General features: G+C 39.7%; 1 protein-coding gene across 5 annotated transcripts in view; it reads left to right on the top strand.

The window, feature by feature from the left end:
• LOC149313614 (aldehyde oxidase-like) overlaps positions 1-22,559 on the top strand; it is a 43,971-nt gene extending 21,412 nt beyond the window's left edge. For 2 of the 5 annotated variants that reach the window (XM_089519456.1, XM_089519460.1), the window contains 13 exons: positions 109-196; positions 2,827-2,913; positions 5,370-5,561; positions 5,988-6,215; positions 7,619-7,714; positions 8,652-8,780; positions 9,706-9,780; positions 10,458-10,510; positions 13,412-13,526; positions 14,840-14,905; positions 16,425-16,613; positions 18,900-19,067; positions 20,567-22,559. In XM_089519456.1, coding sequence (XP_089375582.1) covers positions 109-196; positions 2,827-2,913; positions 5,370-5,561; positions 5,988-6,215; positions 7,619-7,714; positions 8,652-8,780; positions 9,706-9,780; positions 10,458-10,510; positions 13,412-13,526; positions 14,840-14,905; positions 16,425-16,613; positions 18,900-19,067; positions 20,567-20,611 — 1,531 coding nt within the window. In that variant the 3' untranslated portion in view covers positions 20,612-22,559. The remainder of the gene's footprint in view (positions 1-108; positions 197-2,826; positions 2,914-5,369; positions 5,562-5,987; positions 6,216-7,618; positions 7,715-8,651; positions 8,781-9,705; positions 9,781-10,457; positions 10,511-13,411; positions 13,527-14,839; positions 14,906-16,424; positions 16,614-18,899; positions 19,068-20,566) is intronic. The other 3 variants (XM_089519457.1, XM_089519459.1, XM_089519458.1) reach the window with 3 other exon arrangements.
• The last annotated feature ends 1,109 nt before the right edge of the window (positions 22,560-23,668 follow it).

Below are 23,668 nucleotides of genomic sequence, written 5' to 3'. Positions count from 1 at the left end.
AGTGTGCTTTATTGGCCTAATGAGGTAAGGGCCATAATTGGTTACAGTCAATAATGAGACTGATACATCTGAATGCTGGATTCTCATTTCTGCCTCTTGTTCTTTTAGAACTGGCCATGCAGTTCGTTGTGTTCTGGATCGAGAGGATGATATGTTAATAACTGGGGGCAGACATCCATTCCTTGGAAGGTACGAAGTAAGTATAATGCAGAGCGTCAAAAGTTAATTTAAAAGTCTATAATAGGTTATAAGGACACATACACACTTCAGTAATTCATTATTATCCGTTTACCATTTTTCAAATGCATCAAAAATTAAGAAAGCATTTTTAGCTTGAAAAATAGGGAGAAAGTGTAATGAATAAATGTTATTTGTAAAAGGAATGTTGCTATGCCGTTGTTATCTTGAACAATAGCCTATTAGGTATTTTGCTTACTTGTAATCTATTACTTCTATGCTATGCTATTTTTTTTTACCTACAAATGGCAAACTGAAGAAGCAAATATTTTTCAGCTGTGCTGCATCTGATCATGCATTCCAAAAGGATTTGCTCAGCCTGTAATGTCTTTACATCAAACGAGCTGCATGACAAGAGTGGTTTGAAAAAGAAAATTAGGCTGCCAAGCTGAACAGTTCTTGCTTTTCTGGACTTCTCAGCCCATTTCACTCTTCCCAACAATCTCCTTTCCATGCCCAGCTCCTCCCTTATATAGAGTTCAGATCATAATAGGATGGGTATTCTTTTCCTCCTGCTTTACAAGGATAGAAAAACTTTAGGGGATCTATATCTTGGTAACATCTACCAAGGATTTGTTGTTGTTATTTGTCATCAAGTTGACTTCAATTTATGGTGACCCTATGAATCAGAAACTTCCACGATTACTTTGCATCATATTATTTTCAAGGTAAAAATTATCAGGAGCTGTTTACTGTTGCCTTCTTTTACGCAATACTAGCTCCTTTAGAGTTAGCTATAGTGCCACTACAATTGTCTCTGAGAAGTCCTCCACCAGTGTTACCCCCTACACACAGACACACACACAGGCACACACACACGCGCGCACACACACACACACACACACACACACACACAGAGACAGACAGACAGACAAGCACAGACACTGCTGCTGCCCAGTAACTGTTTACATTTACTCTAAATCCTGTTTGACATGGTAGATCTTACTAGCAGCACTGCTGCAGTTAGCATAACCTCTTGCTTCACAGAAGCACACAATCCCACCATCAAAAGGTAGTGCCAAGGTGGTCTACTAAGGATTGGATACTAGAAAAATACACATTTCACCTTAGTAGGATAGCCTGACCGTTATGTTTCTGTATATGTATGCCTTCAAGTCACCTGTTCACTTATGGCAACCCCATGAATTTCACAGGATTTTCTAAGGCAAGGAATACTCAGAGGTGGTTTGGCAGGTCCTTCCTCTGAAACATAGGCGGGTTACAGACCGCCGCGGTCTGCTGCCACCGCCGTTTGCTCCGTGAGGGAGCCATAGCAGCCACACCGTGTGGCTCCCGTGCGGAGCAAAAAAGGAGCTCCAAAATGGAGCTCCTCCTTGCGGTGCCTCTATGACGTCGCGAGGCGCCGCTGGTGCATTCGCGACGTCATAGACGCCGCGACACGTCGGGCGCCGCCATTTTGTACGTATTCCATACGTACTAGGGTTAGGGGGGTGCGGAAGCACCGCCCCTTCCTAACCCTAATACGTAGGGAATACGTATTTTTTGGCGGACTGTAACCTGCCATAGTCTACAGCACCTAGTATTTGTTGGTGGTCTCCCATCAAAGTACTCAAAATGTTGAATAGTCAAAGGGGCAAGGGATTGATCTGTGGGTTGATTATTGACTTGATTTTATGAATTCAGTCATTCTTAGCTTATGTTACTAGTAAGTCATCAAAACACTTTGTATTTTTATATCCTGTTTTCCTCCCAAGAGAGGGCCCAAAGTAGCTTATAATAACCACAATTAGGTGATAACAACAGAATATAAATTTAAGCAAACATCTGCCTTAGTTTGGGAACCTAGTTTGTTTACATCGTGTAAAGAGGGAAATCACTTAAAACTCCTATTAAGTCACTTGTGATAGTCTGATGACAATTCTATTTGACTAAGTGTTGGTGCATTTGTCACTACTGGCTCTAGCCAATTTAAATGGGCAGGATTTGACAGGAATGGATTAGCTGCAATTAAGCTTCCATGAGATATATCAGAAAAAGAGGAGGAAAGTTTGTTTGCTTGTTGATAGCTGCCAAAGGAAGACCTGTCTACTCCTTGTTTTTGAAGTGGTGAACTGGGCACTGTAGTCAAGTTGTGTCAGTCCTTCACAAGTGCTTGAGCAGGTGAGATATCATCTGGATATTGGTAGAAAGGGCAGATGAAAAATAAACTCTGTTTATTTTGTGTGGTTTTTTGTTTTTGTTTTTTTGTAATTCCTCTAAAAAAGGATCAGTCTTGGTTTGAAGAAATTACTCAAGTCACAGTTTGCCAATTTGAAAGTCACAACAAGGAGAGGAGCAAGTGTTACAGAGGACCAGAGAAAGTGACCTCTGGATGCTACTGTTGTTGCTGATTCTGTATCGTTGACTGATTGCAAACTATGCTTCATCCATTTGGAGTGGATATATGCCTACTGTGGTCAAACCTTCATAGTTTGGCATAGTACCTGAACTATGTGAGAACTTTATATATACAAACATAAATACCATTGAATAAATATTGTATTGTGTGGACATTCTGTAAACTATGTTATAAAGAAGGAAATTTCATTAGTGCTCCAATAACTGACAACACAACTGTAATTTTTTTAGGTTGGATTTATGAATGATGGCACAATTGTGGCTCTTGATGTGAGATACTACAGTAATGCTGGGTGTACACCAGATGAATCCATTGCGGTATGTTGCAGCTGGGAAACTAATTCCAAAATCATTCAGTCTGTAGTTCTTCTGTGGCCAATTTGTTTTGCAGAGGAAATTACTTGTATCCATTCCATCCTGGATCCCATAGGTTTGCCAGAATCTAATATGGATGGAGGTAGTCATGTTGTCTTTTCAACTTGTATAGCCTGAAGATAAGCCAAAGACAAACTGCTTGGAGATTTGAGCTAACCACATGTTCCCTTGATCCTTGCCCATCCTGGCTGTTAAAACCTACTAGGACTGAGTCAGGGATATCAACCTCAAAGGTGGCTAATACCTCTCAGGGATGATGTGTTCCCTGTTTCCTTGAAAGAAACAGTGACAAAACTTATTTTAAATAAAATCAATATGGATCCAGTAACTTGGGATAATTGCCATCCACTAGCAATTTCTAACCTAGCGTTCTTCGTTAGGTTACAGCAGGGATGTGTTCTCAATTTCATTTTGTGCATGTATGATGCTGATTATTTAGATCAGCTTGGTTTCAAACTTAGCTTTAGGGTGGAAAATTCTTAGTCTCCCTGGTGGGTCACTTATGCCAGGGTCTGTATACCTGATGGTTCTCTCTACACTTTTCAGTGCCATTTATCATCATCTCCTTTTGGAGTTAGAAGGGTTAAAAGCACAGCATTCAGTCCTTTCTGGAGGATTAGGTTTCAGAAAATAATGCTGAAAAATGTTCTTCTCACAGCCACTTACCACCACCTTCTTCCCCATTAGAATTTCCTGTGTCTCTCATTATAAGGTGTGAACCCTAGCTAATGTCAGAAAGCCTTCAACTAGGCCAAAAAAAAATAATAATAATAATCCCCTATTTCAGAGATATTAGGTATTTATAAAGACAGAAGTACACATATAATATAATTTATGAATGTGGACATTATGTTAATGTTACAGGGAAAGGCATGGCTAACTGAACATAAAAATATAACTGAAATACCTAAATACCAAATGCCCTACATGTCATGAATTTTGAATGTGGCCTGAAACAAATGGGAAAAAAGAAGCAGCATCTGGCCACTTTGGAGGTGTGGCATTCACATGCCACCAACCTGACCCGAAGCCGCTCCAACACTGTACTCTGATCTTTTGCAGCAGAGCAAAAAGGAGCCAGGATAATCTGGCTCCTGGCAGTAAGCACTGGGGCCAGTGACAGCAACCTGGTTTCAGAGCAGGCCATGTGGTTGGCATGGTCCCTTTAGGCTGCTCCTTCCTACCCATCTTCCCCGGCCCTGTCTCTTATTGCTTTTTTGAAAACCTGGCAACACTGTCCACTATTCTTTTTACTGTCTACATTAGAAGTGGATAGCACTTGGTCCCAAAGGTATTTTTGTGTGTCATCAGTTCAAAACTTGTGCAAATTACACAATTGAATTTCAGTAAGAACCCACTAAAAGACCTTTGGGGAAAAACAGGAATAATTACTTTAAACTAATGTTTGTGTTTTCCTGCCAAAAGTTATTGAAAACTAGTAAAATTCCCCTTCCAACAAGAATTTTGTTTTGTTTTGTTTTAAGGGCTTTTCCTGGTTTGCTGTTAAAATGTATTGTACAATTTTTACCAACTTTGATATTGCAGCATGTGTGCAAACTGCCATAGGTCTGCGCCAAAGAAACGGTGTGATGCCACCTGCCAGCTGGTCAGGCATGTGGTGTGATGCTGACATCAGGGCAGAGTCGGGGCGTGCAGCATGCGGTCACCATGCTGTCACCAACATTAGTGTTTCTTGTTGGTCTGTTCAGGCAGTCAGTTTCAATGTTTTCCTGGATTCGGTGCCAACTATGGGGAAACTCAGATGGTGATGGTTATGACCTACCACTGTGACTTTGTGTGGGTTGGATGATGATGTGGGGTTCTTTGGACAATGTGGTGGGTGAGACCTGATACTTTGGCTGGGAATCAATCTTATTTGTCCATGGTGAGGAAAAAGCAAGAGAGCAATGCCCTCTCAAATGGGCTTGCAAACACCACTGCTGAGTCCCAATTGGGATTCATTTACAGCACATGGAAGTCAGATCCTAGCACCCAGCTCTGCAATTCCCCACCTGGGAAAAATAAGAACAATCTGGGCTTGCAAGCATAGCAATTGAGTCCCAGTTGGAATGTAGCTGTGGCACTGCAACCTCCTCTGACAACATATGAGTAAATTCCTTCCTCCAAGCTGTACTGGCCTTCATAATAGAGAGAAATCCCTATAATGGAAAGAAATTTGTATGTTATGTGCTGCCACTGACTGGAGACAATAACACAGTGATGTGCACACAGGTTGTGCCTTCCAAGTGGTAGTTTAATATATTGCTATAAGACAAATAAAAGGCTTGTCTGAGGAACCTTGCTTGTGCATTTGCTCTCTAGTCAAACTTAAGGACAGTGTCTCTCTCACACACATTTAAAGCTGGTTTTATTAAATCGATGCTTTTATTTTCCTAAAGGTAATGGAGAATGCATTGCTAAGAATGGATAATGCTTATAAGATTCCCAACTTACTCTGCCAAGGATGTGCCTGCAAGACAAATTTGCCATCAAACACAGCATTTAGAGGATTTGGTTTTCCTCAGTCAGCTCTTGTTACAGAGACATTAATAACGGATATAGCAGTCACAACAGGGTTACCACCAGAGAAGGTAACAGTAAGAATATTCATAGTTTTTTAAAAATAATTCTAAATAGAATTATTGCTTTTATAGCAAGATTCAACAAAGGCATTCAGCTATACCATGAGTGTATTTTTATTTTGCTGGCAGGAATCACCTACTTGTTTTGGCCATGTGAAGGGGTAGGTATTGGATCTCAACCACAGTAGTGTTTGTAGTTGTCTGTCTTGCTGGGATATGCTTCAGATGTCATGGGTGCTTCTGCTATGGCTGAAATATGTGGCTTACCAGCTTATATGTAAGAATTTGTGAGTTCTTGCAAATGAAAGAGTTGCAAATGGCAATGGGTGAACTAGTTTCCACCTGTCTTATTTTGGTTCAATTCAGTGTGAAAAGACCAGAGACACAGAGCAGCGTCTTATCTTTCTTTGTATGGTTTTCCATTTATCCTTACAGATCAGAGAAAAAAACATGTACAAAACATTTGACAAAACACATTACAAACAGGAAGTTGATCCAAAGAACTTGATAAGATGTTGGAATGAATGCATGAAGAAGTCATGTTTTTACAGAAGGAAACAGGCTGTGGAAGAATTTAATACATGCAACTACTGGAGAAAGAAAGGGATTGCCATTATTCCGCTGAAATATTCAATAGGATTTCAGCCAACATTTCTTAATCAGGTTGGTTTTGAAAACTGAGTATTTTGACATTCTTTAATGTTGTGTATCTAGATATTTGGGATATCAGTTGTAAAGAAATATACAGTATGTGGTATTTTTAAGACAAAAATAATCTGGAACAAAAGGACACATATCAAACAACAAGGATATGTTGTTTCGGGTGGTACAGGGTGCTTCAATATGGAAAAAGAAGGGGGAGATTGTGTTGAAGTAGTGGGCATCTGCCAGCACATTGATCTGCCAGCACAGGCCTAATAGATTAATTGTGTCATAGATTTGGATAGTCTAACCACTTCATTAGATTCACTTGAAGCCTAGGCAAAGACAGGGACTAAATATCATCCCTCTAGTTTCTCAATATTGACATTGTTATGCATGATGCATACCCACTCCAGTTTAGACCTGTAGTACCAACCCTTACGTTCCTATGACTCATCTTGCGCTTTTATTTTTAACATCCTTCACTGGATCTAGTATTCAGGCATCAAGATGACCAGTGTGCTGGACACGGAAAAGTACTTTCTGTTGGTTTCAGTTTGGTAAAAGTGTAACCAATTCCCCTAATTCTTAAATGAAAATATAGCCAGAAAGAGGTATGAAACACACAAGCCAAATAAAGCGGTTTCAAACTGCTCTGGAGGTGGGATGTTTAGATCATGCATGTCTTCAAACCAGGCAGAAACCACATCGAAGCCTCACTTTGGGGCTAAAACCGGAGCAAAAAGAACACAAAATATTCCAATATAGCCTGGAAAATGCGCACCTTCGACCCTGCATGAAAACACCCTGACACAAGAGGGGTTGGTTGTAAAGGAGTAGTCTATTCTAACCCTAAAGGTAAAGGTAAAGATAATCCCTTGACATGAATATCTAGTCGTAACCGACCGTAGGGGGCAGCGTTCATCTCTGTTTCTAAGCCAAAGAGCCAGCATGACAGCACCGAACACTATTACCTTCCCACTGAAGTGATACCTATTTATCTATATGCATTTGCATGCTTTCGACCTGCTAAATTGGCAGAAGCTGGGACTAGTCACAGGTGCTCATCCCATCATGCAGCACTCAGGCCTTGAACTGCCAACCTTCCAATCTTTTGATCATCAGAGTTGGCATCTTAACCATTAAGACACCACATCCCTTAACCCTAACCCTGTGAAATATGCAACTTGGAATATGCAACTTGTGCACTTGAGTGTTTATTACTCATTCTCTCAACATAATAAACAATGTTTATGTTATTATTTAGGTATGCTTATATTTTGTGAAGTTAAAAGTAGTCTGAATTCTGGCAATTTCTTTCTTTTAGTTCACTATATCATGAGATATAATCATTTCAACATGTTTTATATTATGGAAACACTGTACATCAAAAACTAACCAGTCTCTTAATCTGCTGTTTATAGGCTGCAGCCCTTGTTCATATCTACTTAGATGGGCATGTGTTGGTGACTCATGGTGGTGTTGAATTAGGCCAAGGTATTCACACCAAAATTATGCAGGTAAAAAGCATCCACACACCACAGTGAGCATGCCAAAAGTTTATTCAGTCTAGATACATTAATTCAGGGGTAGGCAACCTGCAGCCCGAATGCGGCCCGGCAAGGCCTTGGGACCGGCCCCAGCCCGGTCCTGTCACCGATTGCCGCTGGGGCGTCTCGCGCGAGGGGCATGGTGGGGCAATTGTCTGTAGAAGCCTCAGAAACATGCATTTATCTTAACATTTTTTTAAAAAAATCAGCATTTTTATGTGTCCTCCATTTTTTATTTAAAAGTGTCCTCCATTTGAATTTTTGTCCTACATTTGTCCCAGTTTATTTTTTATTTACTTTTTAAAAAATTATTTAATTATTTATTTTTTGGCTTCGGCCCCCCAGTTGTCTGAGGGACAGCAACCCAGCCCCCGGCTCAAAAAGGTTGCCTACCCCTGCATTAATTATATGTTCTAGTATTTGTTTATAAAAATTATTTGTAAGTAGATGTATACATTTGTTTATCAAGTCACCATAAAGTGATGGATTGATAAATGAGTCTGATGAGAAGAGCTTAGACACAGTCTCTTGTGTTTCCTTTGCTTCCATTTTTGATTGACAGTAGCCTGTTTCACTATTAGAGGGGCCAGTTGTACTATTTCATCTGTCCCTGAGTTCATGCCAAGTAGTGCCACACTACTCAGTGAAGTGTGGGGTACTAGGAGCAGAGAATGCTGCCATCTTGCTGGACTTGGGCCTGGAGGCTTCATTCTGTGGTCTGGCTCCAGCATCCCTTGTCTATGGTGCAATCTCTGCTGTTTCACAAATGTTCTGTCCAATACAAGACAATTGCTACAGGTAGTCAGGACCTCTAGGTTAGCTAGCAGAAAAACAAACAAACTGTAAAGTCAACATAGATTAAGACAATGGCAGATGTGTTTCAATAAGACCATTCTGTTCTTAACAGATTGCCAGTCGAGAATTAAGGATACCGATGTCTTATATTTACATCAGTGAAACAAGTACAGTAACTGTGCCTAATACAAGACCGACAGCAGCCTCTATTGGGACTGATGTTAATGGGATGGCCGTGAAGGTTACATATATTTCTTTTTCTTTTTTTATTAATTGGAGCCAAATGATGTGCCACTTTTGTCTTTTCATATCTTTGGACCAAGGACTGCAAATCACTTCAGATTTTATCTAACTTAGATTTGATGGTTTTGTGACACTATCTCAGAACAAAAATTTCAATAATTACATATTTTTTAAAATTATAGAATTTTTGTAAATTATAAAAACCCAATGAATATTTTGAAATTGGTTTTATTGTATTCAGACACTTTCTATAATGCTACTTAATCTGAGTCCAGTGGGATCCAGATCTGGCTTCCTATGAACTGAGATCTGCAGGGAGATCCCTACCTGGTCTCTCATCAGTGGGAACAATATATTGTAGGAGGGCATGGGAAATGATCTTCCTCTTGGGCATGAACATTGGTTTTATTCCAATTTCAATTTAAAATATGGCTTTTTATTAAAGCTTTTGGGGCTTCCCCCCAAAAAAATCTATATATGCATGGTTTTACACTATTTTAGCCTTTTAAGCTCATTTAACTGGTCAAATTTTTTGTTATGCTTTTAGTCTGTTGCAGTCCTCTGTAGCACCAAAAGCCTGCTTCAGGTGGCTTTCCAACCTTTTGAAGCAGGTTATGATGCACAGGGGGCTTCAAGGAGAAAGGAGGAATGTCGGTTCTGGAGGCAGTGTTGGGATCCAATGAAAGTATACCATTTCTCCTGCCCCATAGAGTGAATGTATAATATCTGATAATATATTCTGTCACAGCATCCTTGTGTTTATCTGACACTTTCTTCTGCACAACCCCTTTGGTGTCCTGGCACCTAAATCAAAAGTGATGAGAAAGCAGGGTCCTGTGCACTAGCTTAAAGCAAAAGAGATTTTAGCTATCTCTTTTGCTATCATAATTATTTTATGTGTGTGTGTGTTTTCATTTTTTCAGAACGCCTGTGAGACTCTTATGAAACGACTTAAACCCATCATGGATGAAAATCCAGAAGGAAAATGGAAAGACTGGGTAGTGATTTATGTCTGTGACTGAGTTATACCATTAAGCTCCTATCAGAAAACATATCTGGGTGGTTCTATTATGCTTCTTGAAACCCAAACTCTATGATATTGGCATCTGAATATTTCCAGAATCTTATGTACTATCATCCTCTGTCATCTATTGGCATATAGCAGGGGTGGGCAACATGCAGCTCCCTAGATTGTCATATTTCTGAATAAAAAAGCATCCGTTGACAACTCATCTCCCCAGATTGCCATATTTCTGAATTTAAAAAAAAAAAAGGGGGGGGGGGCTGAATTGTAATTCCTGGAATCCTTGTGAAGTGCCAGTTTGCTTTTTAAATAGCTGGTATCAGTTTAAAAGCTACATCGATTTCAAAATCAAAAGTGGACTTCAAATCACTTGTGCTTTTGTCCCCCCCCCCCCCCCCGCCCTTGTGGCCCCTGTTTATAAGAACTCAGCAGATATAAATAAGATAAAATGAAAACAAAGGCATATATGATCAGGGTGAAATATCGGTCCTAAGCAATACACTGAAATAGGGATTCACTTAATGTGTGTGCAATGGAAGTGTTTCAGTGTTGCAAATAATTTACAAATAAAGAATAAGACTGCTCCATAACACTATTCTTAAGTTTCAGGACAACCTAATTTTACTTCTGAAGAAAGTTTATCTTTTATAGATTACAGAAGCTTTTCGCCAAAGTATTAGTCTTTCAGCTACTGGCTTCTTCAGGTAAACAATACTTTCTGTTCTTAATATTGCTATTGGAAACAAATGCATTGAATGTGAATTCTAATGATTTTTTTAAAAAGACTAAAGCCAATTGTTAATCATAGAGGAGATCCACTGCACCAATGGGATTTGCATTAGTGTTTGCTTACCAAGTTCCCATGTATTCAATGGGTCTACTCTAATTGGGACTAATAATTGGATTTATTGTAATATCTTTAATAGTGTGACTACATGAGTACCTAAGTCTGTGCAGATAGGAGTAGGACTAAAATGGTATCCTTCTGAGCACAGTCTGCTTATGAAGATTTGGAAGATCATTTCACACTTTACATAACTGGCATGTTGTTGCCATCTTCCATGTTAATGTGGTAAATGTCAAAGGTATGCTCTATTGTAAACACAAATGAAGCATCCTAAAGTATGCATAGATCAGGGTTAGGCAGCATCCTGAAGTCTGCACAAACACACATCACAACAGACCGGAGAGGGCTGCAGATCTTGCATTTTCTTGGGGACACGGGGGGGGGGGGGGGCAATTTTATCAGTCTTCCCACTGAGCAGTTTTAGGCATGGGGATGGTTTAAAAAACAAAAGTGACAAGAGGTGTAAGTCTAAAACATATCATATCATATCATAGGGTGCAAAACCTGTCAAAAGTGTACCTGATGATCCCTAGTTCTTGGAGGTTGGGCGCTGCAGTATGGCCCCTAGGAGTCTGCATGTGGTCTTTAGCCAATCCTGGTGTAGATTACGTTTCAGAGTAGTAGACATACTTAGCATATATTAAGAAGTACTCCTTCAAGGTTTAAATGATATCTATTTGTCCTTGTACAAACTTTTCTCGCCTCCCATATCTTGCAAATTAGCTTCCTTTGTTCTGTAATTTGTTAACTGGGTGTAAACATAGGAGATTATCGCATTAGCTTCAGTGCCGGGATGGACCCAGGATGTAACTTTCTTAAAGTGGATCTTATTGCATTCATCCATTACCGGGCAGTATGCAGCCAGTATGCAACCCAGGCTTCTCCGGGCTTGTCCTGCATCTTTTCAACAACGGGAAAATCCTGTTCTTGAAAAGCTGAAAGAGAGGCCTGGGTTGCACATACTGTCCAGTGATGGGTGAATGCGATAAAATCTGCCTTAAGAAAGTCAAATCCCAAATCTGTCCCGGCAGTGAAGATAATGTGATAATCTCTGTAGTCGCTGCAGATCTGATTGTAGAGGACTGTATCCCCCAAGAGAAAACGCTGTCAAGTGAATAGCTGCAAAGTGCAGGGAACTGCAATTTTACCATCATATCTAGCTGAACCCTAATGCAAACCATTCCCCATGACTACTCCTTGGATTTATTACTAACAGCAGCCTCAGGAGGAAAGAGTGGCCAGGAAGTAGAAATTTTCAGCAGAGAATTGATGTAGGCTCCAGATCCTAGTTAGGAATATGTTCTGCCTCGGAAGACCCACAGCTGCTTTTACTTCAGAAGCATCCCCTTTAAGTGCATTAGAAAGAAAGAAAGAAAGAAAGAAAGAAAGAAAGAAAGAAAGAAAGAAAATCTGTAATCCTCTGCAATCAGACCTGCAGAGACTACAGATGATGATGATGATGATGATGATGATGATGATGATGATGATGTATGCAGCTTCTGATATGGGTTGGAAAACATAGTTTAGGGGGATATCAGAATAATCAGCAGATGTATTTCAGTTTAGGAAGAATTTATCTTCTCACTAGCTATCCGGTCGAAATTACATTTTTCATCACTCATGTGAAGGAATTTATTTCCCAAAAAACTTTTGCTGGGAAGATTTAGGGAAACCAAACTTGAAACACGGTTTGGGATACAGCTGTTATTGTTCCTGCAGGGGGCAAATGACAACAGCTTTTATAAGGCTTTTATAAACAAAAAAATTGGCATTGAAATGAAGCCAGCGTTGGCACCAATCAAAGCTCCATGAGGAAGGAATTCCACAGCCAAGGTGCCACAGCTGGAAAGCCCCCTCCTCACATATCCTCAGTTTATTGATCCCTCTGATGGAACATAAAGGAGGGTCCCTTGAGCAGAGCTCAGGTCTTGGGAGGGATATATAGGGTGATGCACTTCTTCAGATATTGTCTTCTCTACCTGTTTAAGGAGAACCAGCATGATATTGTAGTTTGAGTGTTGGACTAGGACACTGAGAGATCACTGGGAGGCCAGGATCTGAATCCTGGTTCGACCATGTAAACCCAGTGGGTAACCTTGGGCAAGTTACACTCTCTCAGCCTCAGAGGAGGGCCAAGGCAAACCCCCTCTGAAGAAACTTGCCAAGAAAACCCCATGATAGCTTTGCCTTAGGGTCACCATAAGTTGGAAACTACTTGAAGGCACAACAACAACGTTTAAGGTTTTAAATATCACTAGCACCTTGAATTTAGACTGGAAGTATATTGGCAACCAGTGCAGTTTTTTAAAGATCAGTCTATATGTTATTTTATCCAGCAATCTAGGTGCTGTATTTTGCACCAGCTGCAGCTTCTAAGCCATCTTCAGGGGCAGCCATACACATGCATACACAGGCTTTCACTTCCGGTACAAAATGAATATTGTGCTTCATTGATGGCACATTTGGGAATCGTGCAGCCCTGCAACTGCTAGCATTCTTCAGCAGGATTTCAGGAACTTGTAGTGCAACAACCTCTAGAAACATGTATGATTCTCACCCACTGCTGCAGAACCCATCAAAGTAATCATATGTAAGCCACTCTGAACCTTTGGGGAAAATAATAAGGTATGAATCAAATAAATACTGTACATATTAGTACTATTACACTGATGTTATTTGGGCTTGATTTATGCTAGGTGCTTAACATACATTTTAATACAGACTTTAACATGTGTTGCAAACATTTTTGTTCCTTCAGAGGTTATGGTACAAACATGAACTGGGAGACGGGAGAAGGACGTCCATTTGAATATTTTGTTTTTGGAGCTGCTTGTTCAGAAGTTGAAGTAGACTGTCTAACAGGAGATCATAAGGTAAATACAATGTTATGATACTGCTTGAAAGGAAGTGCTCAAAAATTTAATTCAAGAATGCTCAGAACATTATTGCCATTGCTAACCGGAAGTCCCCAAGCATAGGATTCTTTTATTCCTTTGATTGTACTCCTTGCTTACTGTAGTTCTCACTATGTGAGATTGTTCCAGATCTTTCCTGCCTCGAAAAGATTTTCTCCAGCAGACATTTTTTGTCAGGTAACACATGGCTTTCCAAGTGGACTGAAGCTCACATGCTTTAGTATGTTGATGGAGTGGCAGGTCAATAGCACCTCAACAGCCACTTATTTCCCAGCATAGTCCTATCGTAAATCTCTTTATATCAATTATTATAATTAGGTTGCTCTCAAAACCATCTTGGGAGAAAAGGACTTTCCTTAGAGCAAGTACTGAGTACTTAGTACTTAGATAGTCTTAGTACTTAGACTATCTTCATGCCTATGTTGAAGAAATATGTGTCCTGAAAGCAAACTTTTCTGGAAGGCAGTAGTGAAAGAGCAAGACCATATTACAGATGGATTTTGTTAATAAGGGAAGCCACAACTCTGAGGGCTTATTCACCTAGAAAATAATCCAGGATGAATCTAGGTTAAATCTCCATTGTTCACACATATGCTGAATGCACCCAATTAAGCTTTTTGGGGGGCTGCCAAAAACCCCACTCAATCCGGGAAATCAATGTTGGGGGGGGGGGTTTCCCCGAGTTGTTTTTTTTAAAGATCCACATCATCGGCAGTGTGAATAATCAATGTGAATAGACCCGAATAGACCCAGGATAAAACACTTGCATAATCGCGGGAAGGACTTTCAGACGTTGTGCAGATCCCATCATTAACCTATCTGAAAAGTGTGGTTGATTGCAACTGCACAAAAGACTTTCAGAAGACGTCACACTGACCCTGTCATTAACCAGTCATTAAGATGTCATTAAAGCAACATTGGCTGGCATTTTGCATTAATGAAAGTTTGCTTTATTGCAATGTTGCTCTAATAATGGGTTAATGGCAGATTCGGTACAACTCTTTGAAAGCGCTTTGCACTATCACAGTCACAGATGGGTTAATGATGGGATAAAGATGGGGGAGTGATCCCGTCCCTATGTGTGATAATCTCCAGAGAGAGCGAGAGAGAGATGTCTCATAGTAACTTCCTGCTAACTTAAAGAAATCTCATTTTAATTATTCAAATTAGAGGATAAGCTAATACAGTATATTTTTATTTGTTTTTATGTTTTTCACACTCTGTTCTATATAAATAATCCCATGTGATTATCTCTCTTTTTAAATAAACAGAATATTAGGACAGATATAGTTATGGATGTTGGTTGCAGCATCAATCCAGCTATAGATATAGGACAGGTATGTATCAATCTTTATATCTGCTCTGTATTTTGAAGTGGAAAGACTTGTTATTAGATATGCTTTCATGCTTTGTGACAAATATGTTTAGCATGGCTCCATCTGTATTATACATAAAGTGTGAAAAACAAAAAACACATTAAATGCATGTATACATAGTCTGATTAACTGCAGGGTTGTTAGATCATATGTTTGGATATACTTACAGACAATAGACTTTAGGTCAGGCACACTTTAGATATTTCTTGTGGAAAATAGAATTACTGCAATAATGGCAAACACAACAACCAGATTAAGTGTGATGTTCTAGCATGAATTTAGTTCACAGTTTGTTCTGTGGACTTATTTTAATCTACTCTTTCCAGCCCTTCTATTTTTATGAATCTCATATTTATCATATTGACAACCTAATCAACTTAAATATTAGCTTTTGGTACATCTGTATTAATGTTATTCTTCCACGTAGAAAATCATGCTGATTTGATTTTGGCAAGGGCTCTTCACGGGAGACCTCAATGATTCAGTAGAAGTCTCTGTTACAAAAACATGTATGGAGTGTTTATCAGACATGAAATGTTTCACAAATATGGAAAACCTTCAGTTAATTACGTGTGGCACATAAATTGTTATAACATAGGAGTCTTGTATGGGAAATTCTCTGCATGATAAAATCTGTTCTTAAAAAAGAGGTTACCTGAACAAATACCTAGAGAGCTTGGTATTATCCATGTTATATGGTCTAAAGTGCATTTGTCCCATCTTACGTAGCAGGTTTGTCCCTACTGGATTCTGAACAGGACTACAGCAGGACCAAAGATTAAAGCCTCCCCCTTCCCATGCCATGGTTCTGATCAGGCCTGAAGGACTGACATTGGTTATTGGTGTGAAACAGAAAACTATGTAGCACCGAGCTATGGACTATCAGATTAGCGGTATCCTCCCGTCAATATCACGAAGATTATCACATGATGTTGCAATTATTGTATGATTATCCCATGAATAAAGAGGCATTCTAGTACTGCTTTTTATTCACAGGAAAATCACATGAATAAAAGGCAGCACTAGAATGCCTCTTTATTCACTGGATAATCACAATGTCATGTGATAATTTTCATGTTATTGCGCAATATTGACGGAAGCATACTGCTATGCTCCTGTCATTTTTTCCAGTCTGATAAAATCCTATGTAATAAACATGTCTGTTTTGACTTTTAGATGCTATTAAAGTTTTAAAATTATGCCACTTTAATGTTATTATTTAAATTACAAATGTGATTTATCCATGAACAGCATTGTGAACCATTTTGTAGAATATATGTCTTTGTCATCAAGATATCTTTGTGTGTGTGATTCTGTCTCTTTGTGTATCTACACTTCATGATCACTGAAATAAATCAGACTACTGTGCTGAATTTGTCACTAAATTATTCATCAGTTGAATATAATGCAGCTTGTTTTTATCTTAGTAAATTAAGATTTTATGTTGAGATAAATCTGACATATGTAATTATCTTCTCAGATTGAAGGTGCTTTTGTCCAAGGCCTTGGTCTTTACACATTGGAAGTGTTGAAATACTCTCCAGAAGGAGTGCTGATGACCTGTGGCCCAGATCACTATAAAATCCCAGCAATATGTGATATCCCAGAACAATTTTCTGTTTCTTTGCTTTCTTCATCTCAAAACACCAGTGCAATTTACTCATCCAAGGTAAATATGAGAAACTCAGTTTTCAGTAGAGAGTAGTGCAGAACTGTAGTCCAGCAAGCACTTTTACAGGGCTTCCAGTGACATAGGCAACCAGGCTATCTCTGATTTTAGGTTCCCATCCAAAACCTTGACATAACCCATATTTTCTAGAATTAAGTTGTGTTTTTAAAAAATAACAAACCATCCCAGAAGTGGCACATCTCCATTGTGTGCCCTAGTGCAGGATACAGACAATCAAAATAAACTGGATTCAATCTCACTTGGAGGCAGGGCATTTAGATAACACATGTCTCAAAGCGGGATTGAAAACAGATAGAATGCAATTTATGGGGGGAAACGGGATTAAAAAGAAACTGGTTTTATCCGCTCTTTCCTGGAAAATGGCCATCTTCACAGGTATATCTAAATGCACTGACTAAAAAGATGCTTCTTAAGCTAAAAAGGTTCATATTTCCCTGTGTGAATGAATGGTTGCAGGAACATGTTTTAAGAGGTGTGGCTATATAATGAGAGGAAGAGCATGTGCAGTATGAATAAAAGGACGCTGAAAGTTCACCTACTGGATGCTACATCAGTGGAAAGTGATACATTTGACTTTCACTTCCCAGCTGGACTCCCACTCAAATTCCAGTGCCATTTTCTCCTTGTTCCTGTGCACCTGCGCATCATTAACTCTGCACTGTTGGTGTTTCTCTGTGTTGGGCATAATGGAGCAGTATAGCACTGACCGCTTTGCCCATAGATTGCAGAGTTAGTGCCAGTGCAGGCCACACAGCTGACATGGCATCCATGATATCAGTTAGCTCCTGGTACTGATGTGAATGGCATCACTGCGACGATATGTGGAGTCATAGGGGTGTGGGTGGGAACATGGCCTTTGTAGCACTGTTCCTGTGTCTCTGCGATCATGTGCAGGCACAGAACAGAAGCAAAAAATTTAACGGGGTGAACATGGCGGCCCAAAGCCACATTTTATCTGCCCCGTATGGATGGTCCATCTGCATTGGGGCTGGCTTCAGGGCCAATTTGGCAGGACTCAATCCAGCTTCAGAAAAGGCTGCTTGAAGCTGGTTTTTCCTGCCTGTCTGTATCCCCTCCTTAGTTGTATGAATGTCCTTCTCTCACCTGTTTTATTGATCTGCAAATGCTAAAGTGTGCCCAAGTCTAAAGTGTAAACACAGACTGGTTATGTATGTATGTATGTATGTATTTTATACCCTGCCTTTCTCCTGACACAGGACCCACAGCAACTCACAATATGAATTAAAACAAGATGCCTCTAAAAATATAACAACAGAAAAAAAACTACCGTAATGAAACATTAGTACTTTAAAACTCTGCAAAATCATTTTAAAATATAACAATAAAGGTACAATACATGCAGCCCATTTAAAGATCTTTCTCCCTAGACAGTTGATCACCAAATATTTGCATTACTGGAAGGGGTGGGTTAATTCAGTGTAGGTTATTGGCGATCTTACAGGGAGGAAAAAGGGAAGTAGATTCAAAAGAGACATCAGCGGGATACAAACTGCCATATAGTACGCATTGTATACGTACTAGGGTTAGGAAGGGGCGGTGCTTCCGCACCCCCCTAACCCTAGTACGTATACAATACGTACAAGATGGCGGCGCCCCTTCCACATGGGTGCCGCCATCTTTACGTACTGGACGCATAGCGTCCAGATGGGTCGTGGCGCCTATGATGTCGCGAATGCGCCAGCGGCGCCTCACGACATCATAGAGGCGCCGCAAAAAGCTCCGAAATGGAGCTTCTTTTTTGCTCCGCGCGGGAGCCTCACGGTTTGGCTGCTACGGCTCCCTCGCGGAGCAAATGGCGCCGGCGGGGGAACGCCGCAAAGCGGCGATTTGTATCCCGCCTTGATGTGTAAATATCTCTTGATTGTGCTATTCTCTCTTCAGTGTGCAGAGAGAATATTGTGTTGTTTAAACTTTTAAACTTTTTTTAATGTGTATTGTTTATATTGCTTTTTTCTTGGACATTTCGAACACCACTGTTATCAGCAATACAGTATATAAGCTCAAAATAAATAAACTGGCTGTAATTAGCTAGAACAAAGTTAATTTTCTGTCTCCATTATACCCTGAAATTACTAGCCCCGAGGAGGTGCAAATGGGATGAGTTTCCCCCTGTCCTTGTAACCTAAATCAAGGGCTAACCCTGGGCTTCCTAAATGTATATCACATTGCCATTATTTCTTAATTTGCAGAGTCTTTTCAATTTTTATCTGTTTTACATGCATGTATATTTATTGTAACCTGTAGGCCATTGGTGAGCCAGCTTTGTTCCTGGGATGTTCTGTCTTTTTTGCTATAAAGGATGCTATTTTGGCAGCACGAAAGGAAAGAGGATTCACTGGGGTATTTACATTGCATAGCCCAGCAACTCCTGAGCACATTCGAATGGCCTGTGTGGATCAGTTCACAATGAGGGTATGAGAGTATTTTTTTGAATGCTCGGTACTGGTATTTCTGTAAAGACATAGTCCTACGTCTTTTTACACAAGTAAATAAAGACCTAGCACAGGGCAAATTTAATTATTTCTCCAATGCATCATGAATCAAAATACTACCCAATTATTGCAAGGCTATTACCCTGTGCAAGCAAATATTTGTTGCAAGGATTTATAGAAGTTATAGAAATGAATAGGGGAGAGAGAAAGGAAGGAGCAGGTACAGTGATACAAGAGAAGAAAGAAATGGGAAGGGGGAAAGTGATGAAAAAGAGAAAACAGAATAGAAAAGGTAGAATAGGCAGTTATTTACTGACTTATGTAATGTGTTTTATACTGGCACTGAGTTGCTCAGGATCCTGTCACACCCAGAACGGATCCACTGAAATCAGAGAGATTTAAGTAGGCCTTCAAGTGGATATAATTGATAATAGCTTTCTCTTCAAAACTTTTGCCTCTGTGGACTATAAATGCAATGAATTTGATATTGATTTAGTCACCATGGCCACTTTCAAAAGTAAGCATTCTTTCACATTATGTTGTTGCTTTTCTGGTTTTTGTTCAGTACAGAAACACAATATAATAATATAGCACAAAACAATATAATCTGGAGTATTTAAGTCAGCTGTTGCCAGAAAGATGTTTCTAGGCAGATTGCCCACTTCCATACATACCTACACAGGAAAACGTTTCTTTTATTCTGAATAGGAACACTGAAAAGATATGAAAGGCAAGGAGTAGAGCAAAATTCACAATGGTGAACTTAAAGTATTTTGAATCAAATGTACATTTTCAAAAAGTGCCTGGGCAGGTCTATAGAGCATTTCCTCACTATAGTTTTTATGCCAGCCACAGATGCTGGCGAAACATCAGGAAGAAACTCTTATAGAAAGAACATGGTCACATAGCCCGAAAAACCCACAAAAAACGATGGATGCCGGCCATGAAAGCCTTCGACTTCACATTTCCTCACTCTTGATGATAACAGTTGCTGTGGGGAGGGGATATGCTAGAAAGAGGTGGGTTGAAGGGGGAGAGGCTTAATACAGACACTGACGCTCCCACACTCCCATACATGTGCAAAGTGTTAACAGTGTGTTCACAGTTCTTGAGAACAGCACTTTTTATATCAGTCTTAATAGCCAAACAAATAGTCTCCACTGAGAGAAGGAAAAAATGGGAAAAGGGTGGGGTAAAAATACCTAAAGAATTAGTATGTTATCTGGCTATACACTGAAATTGCCATAATGAACCATGGCCAATGTACATTGGAAACATACTAGATACCTTAATCAGTAAACCATTCTTAATTCAGAATCTCCATAACAAGTGCAAGATAAGGAGGGATGAAGAACAAGTGTAGCAACTTCATAAATCTTGGCTTTTAAATCCAGGAACATTATGTCTGAATTAGCCTGTTTGATCAGGATGCCTTTGAAATGAAAATTTGCTAATTAATAATTGTATTCATTATCCTAGAATTCAAAGAATAAGCCTGACAACCTCACTGCTTCAAGTTCATAGCAAATGCTATTCATGCAACCATTCCTGGAGAGATAAGAGAAGAAAACAGACAAAAGAGCACCCAGAGAGTTTTCCAGCAACACCAAGCCCAACAGTAAAGCTGCTGTTTCTATCATCGAGAACCCAAGGATATGAAAGCACATTAGAAAAGATTGTCCTGTGTTTTGCACAAACAATTCTTTTCTATACTAATAATAAAAACCAAAATCAATATGCATTTCGATGTTTAAAAAATTCAAACTTCAAAGATGCATATGCTAGTATTTAACATTTGCTCATTGATGTACAGCAACCATTTTGTTTAAATAGTATACTGTCAATATTCTGGATGACTGGAATGATCTTTTATCAAGTCGTCATCACATTTTGCCAACATTTTCAAACAATCTGAAAGTGCACAAGGGCAGACAACTTCAGCAGGTCCAGGGACCATTTTTGTACCCTCCTCTGGAACTCCGTGGGCCATCCCCAGCTGTCTCCAGCAAGAAAGGCATAGAAATGGGCAATTACACAGCAAGAATCCAGTTTTGACATACAGTATGTCAGAGACTATAGTTGGCCATTATCTTCTTATTCTTGCAAAACAAAATGGTTGCTTCAAGGCCAGAAGCCAAAGGGGTATGCCAAAGTATTGATGGAAGTTGCAGCACCAGCAATAAGTCTACAGATACCTGTACTTTTGAGTACGGTTAGAATGCCAAAACCTGCATCCAATTTGTTTTAAGAGTACTATCCATGAGATTACATTTAATAGTGATTTGTTCATTTCCAGTGTCAAACAGTGCAATAATCCATGCATAGTTCCTTTAAATTGCAAAGTACATATTTATTTTAAAAGAGAGAGTATCTAGAGCAGTGGTACCCAGCCTATGCTCCTTAGGGTTCCGTGTGCACTTTCCAGGTGTTCTGCGGCCACTCCAGGAAAATGAAAGAAATAAAAATTGAATGAAATTAAAGAATAAGAAACAAAAAGTAACACTACTCCTAAACACCATTAACCTGTAAGACATAGGGTAGGCCTCTTAGGAGCTCCACCATAGAGGAACTGATTCTAAAAAGGGCTCCGTGAGTCAAAAAGGTTGGGAACCCCGATATAGAGGAAGAGGATGCAAACCAAGAAAAGCTATGTGCTTCTGTGGTTTCTGAATATAGGAATTTGTTGATGAGCAACATACATTATTTGTCTCATTACCAAATACTTCCCTTTCTTAGGCTCATGCTGAGAGGCCCTTCTCTTTGTCCCACCACCCTCTCAGGCTCTTCTGGTGGGAACAAGGAAGCGGGCCTTCTTGGTGGCTACTCCCCTGGCTCTGAAACTCCCTCCCTAGAAAGGCCAGGATGGCCCCATCCCTGCTCTCCTTTTGGGCAGCGGTTAAAACCATTGCTGAGCTGTTAGGCTTTTGTAAACTAATTAGGATTGGTCTTATAATGCTGTGCGGTTCTGTTTTAAGGTTGGTATACATCTTTTAATGTATTTTAATATTTTTAATTTCATAAACTGCTGTTTTTTAAATCCTATATTTATACTGTGATTAATAATTCTATATTGTTTTAATTTGCATTGTTTTAAATATCTTGTTAGCCACCTTGAGTCCCATTATCAGGAAAAAGGCAGGATAGAAATGAATAAAACAACAAGAAAAACAAGATAATAATATTTATTTAATGCAGCTTGCATTTGCTGTCCCTCCATCACAATTTGTAAGGATATAGCTGAGTATTGGACACAGATGGCATAAGTAACATCTATCAGAATGTAATAATGCTGTATCAGTTTAAAACACTATAGTCTAATATTATACCGTACATAAAATAATGTAGTATTTAACTTATGTTCAACATCTCAGAACTGATTTTAAACATTTGTATATTGAAATAACTGTGTGATACATTATTCAGTGTTTCATATTTCATGCCATTCATTCTTAATCCACCTGTAATCTGTCCAGTTTTTATGATACAATTTGATTAAAGCAATTTTAAACATTTGTTTATGGATATATTTTTACATCTACAAATACAGAAAAGGTGGGAGGACTACTAATTATTGACAAAGAGCTGGTTAGAGAAGGTATCTGAAGGCAAAAATGAAGACTGATGATGAGATCTGTAGCGATGACTCTGGAGACCAGGGTTCAATTCCCAGCTCAGCCATGGAACCCATTTGGTGACCTTGGGCAAGTCACACTCTCTCAGCCTCCAGGGAAGGCAAAAGCAAAAGCCAAATAAACAGGAAGGTTTTCACTATGGGGATTGCTATCACAGAAAAATTCTGTTTTATGCCCTTGATGCTTAGAGGACCAGCGCAATGTAGTGGTTTGTATGACTCTGGAGACCAAGGTTTGATTTCCAGCTCAGCCATGAAACCCAGCGGGTGACCTTAGGCATGTCACACTCTCTCATGGAAACCCACTGGGCTCCAAAACACACTGCAGAAATAATCCAGTTTGAGGCTGTTTTAACTGCCCTGGCTCAGTGCTAGGGAATCCTGGGAATTGTAGTTTTTAAAAGATTATGTTTAATTTATTTATTTTTATTTTATTAGTTTTAGTTTGTGGCACCAGAGCTCTTTGACAGAGAAGACTAAAAGTCTCACAAACAGTAGTTCCCAGAATTCCCTAGCCAGGGCGGTTAAACAGTCTCAAACTGGATTACTTCCGCTGTGTACAGTATTTTGGACCTAGAGTCACACTCTCTCAGCCTCAGTGCAAACCCTCTGAAGAAACTTGCCAAGAAAAATTAGGGTTGTCATAAGTTGGAAACCTTTGAAAGGCACACAAGAGGCAAATCAATCACAGGCTTTTCTAGGCAAGGTTTGTTCAGAAGGGGGTTTGCCATTGCCATCCTCTGAGGCTGAGAGAGTGTGACTTATCCAAGGTCCTCCAGGTTTATAATAGCCAAGGTGGGACTCGAACCCTGAGTCTCCAGAGTCGCAGCCCAACGCTCCAACCACTAAGCCATGCCTTGATTGCCATCACTAAGTTTTGTCAATAGGAGGCGCCTAGCGCGCATGCGCAGAGCCTTCTCTATTGATCTTTCCCTCGCCTTCCTCGCGCC

Source organism: Sceloporus occidentalis, unplaced genomic scaffold (assembly GCF_023333645.1).
Source record: "Sceloporus occidentalis isolate IW3139 unplaced genomic scaffold, rSceOcc1.0.p SCAF_4, whole genome shotgun sequence".
Taxonomy (NCBI): Eukaryota; Metazoa; Chordata; class Lepidosauria; order Squamata; family Phrynosomatidae; genus Sceloporus; species Sceloporus occidentalis.
The sequence above is the reverse complement of the archived record's forward strand: the minus strand, read 5'-3'. Positions and strand labels throughout refer to the sequence as shown.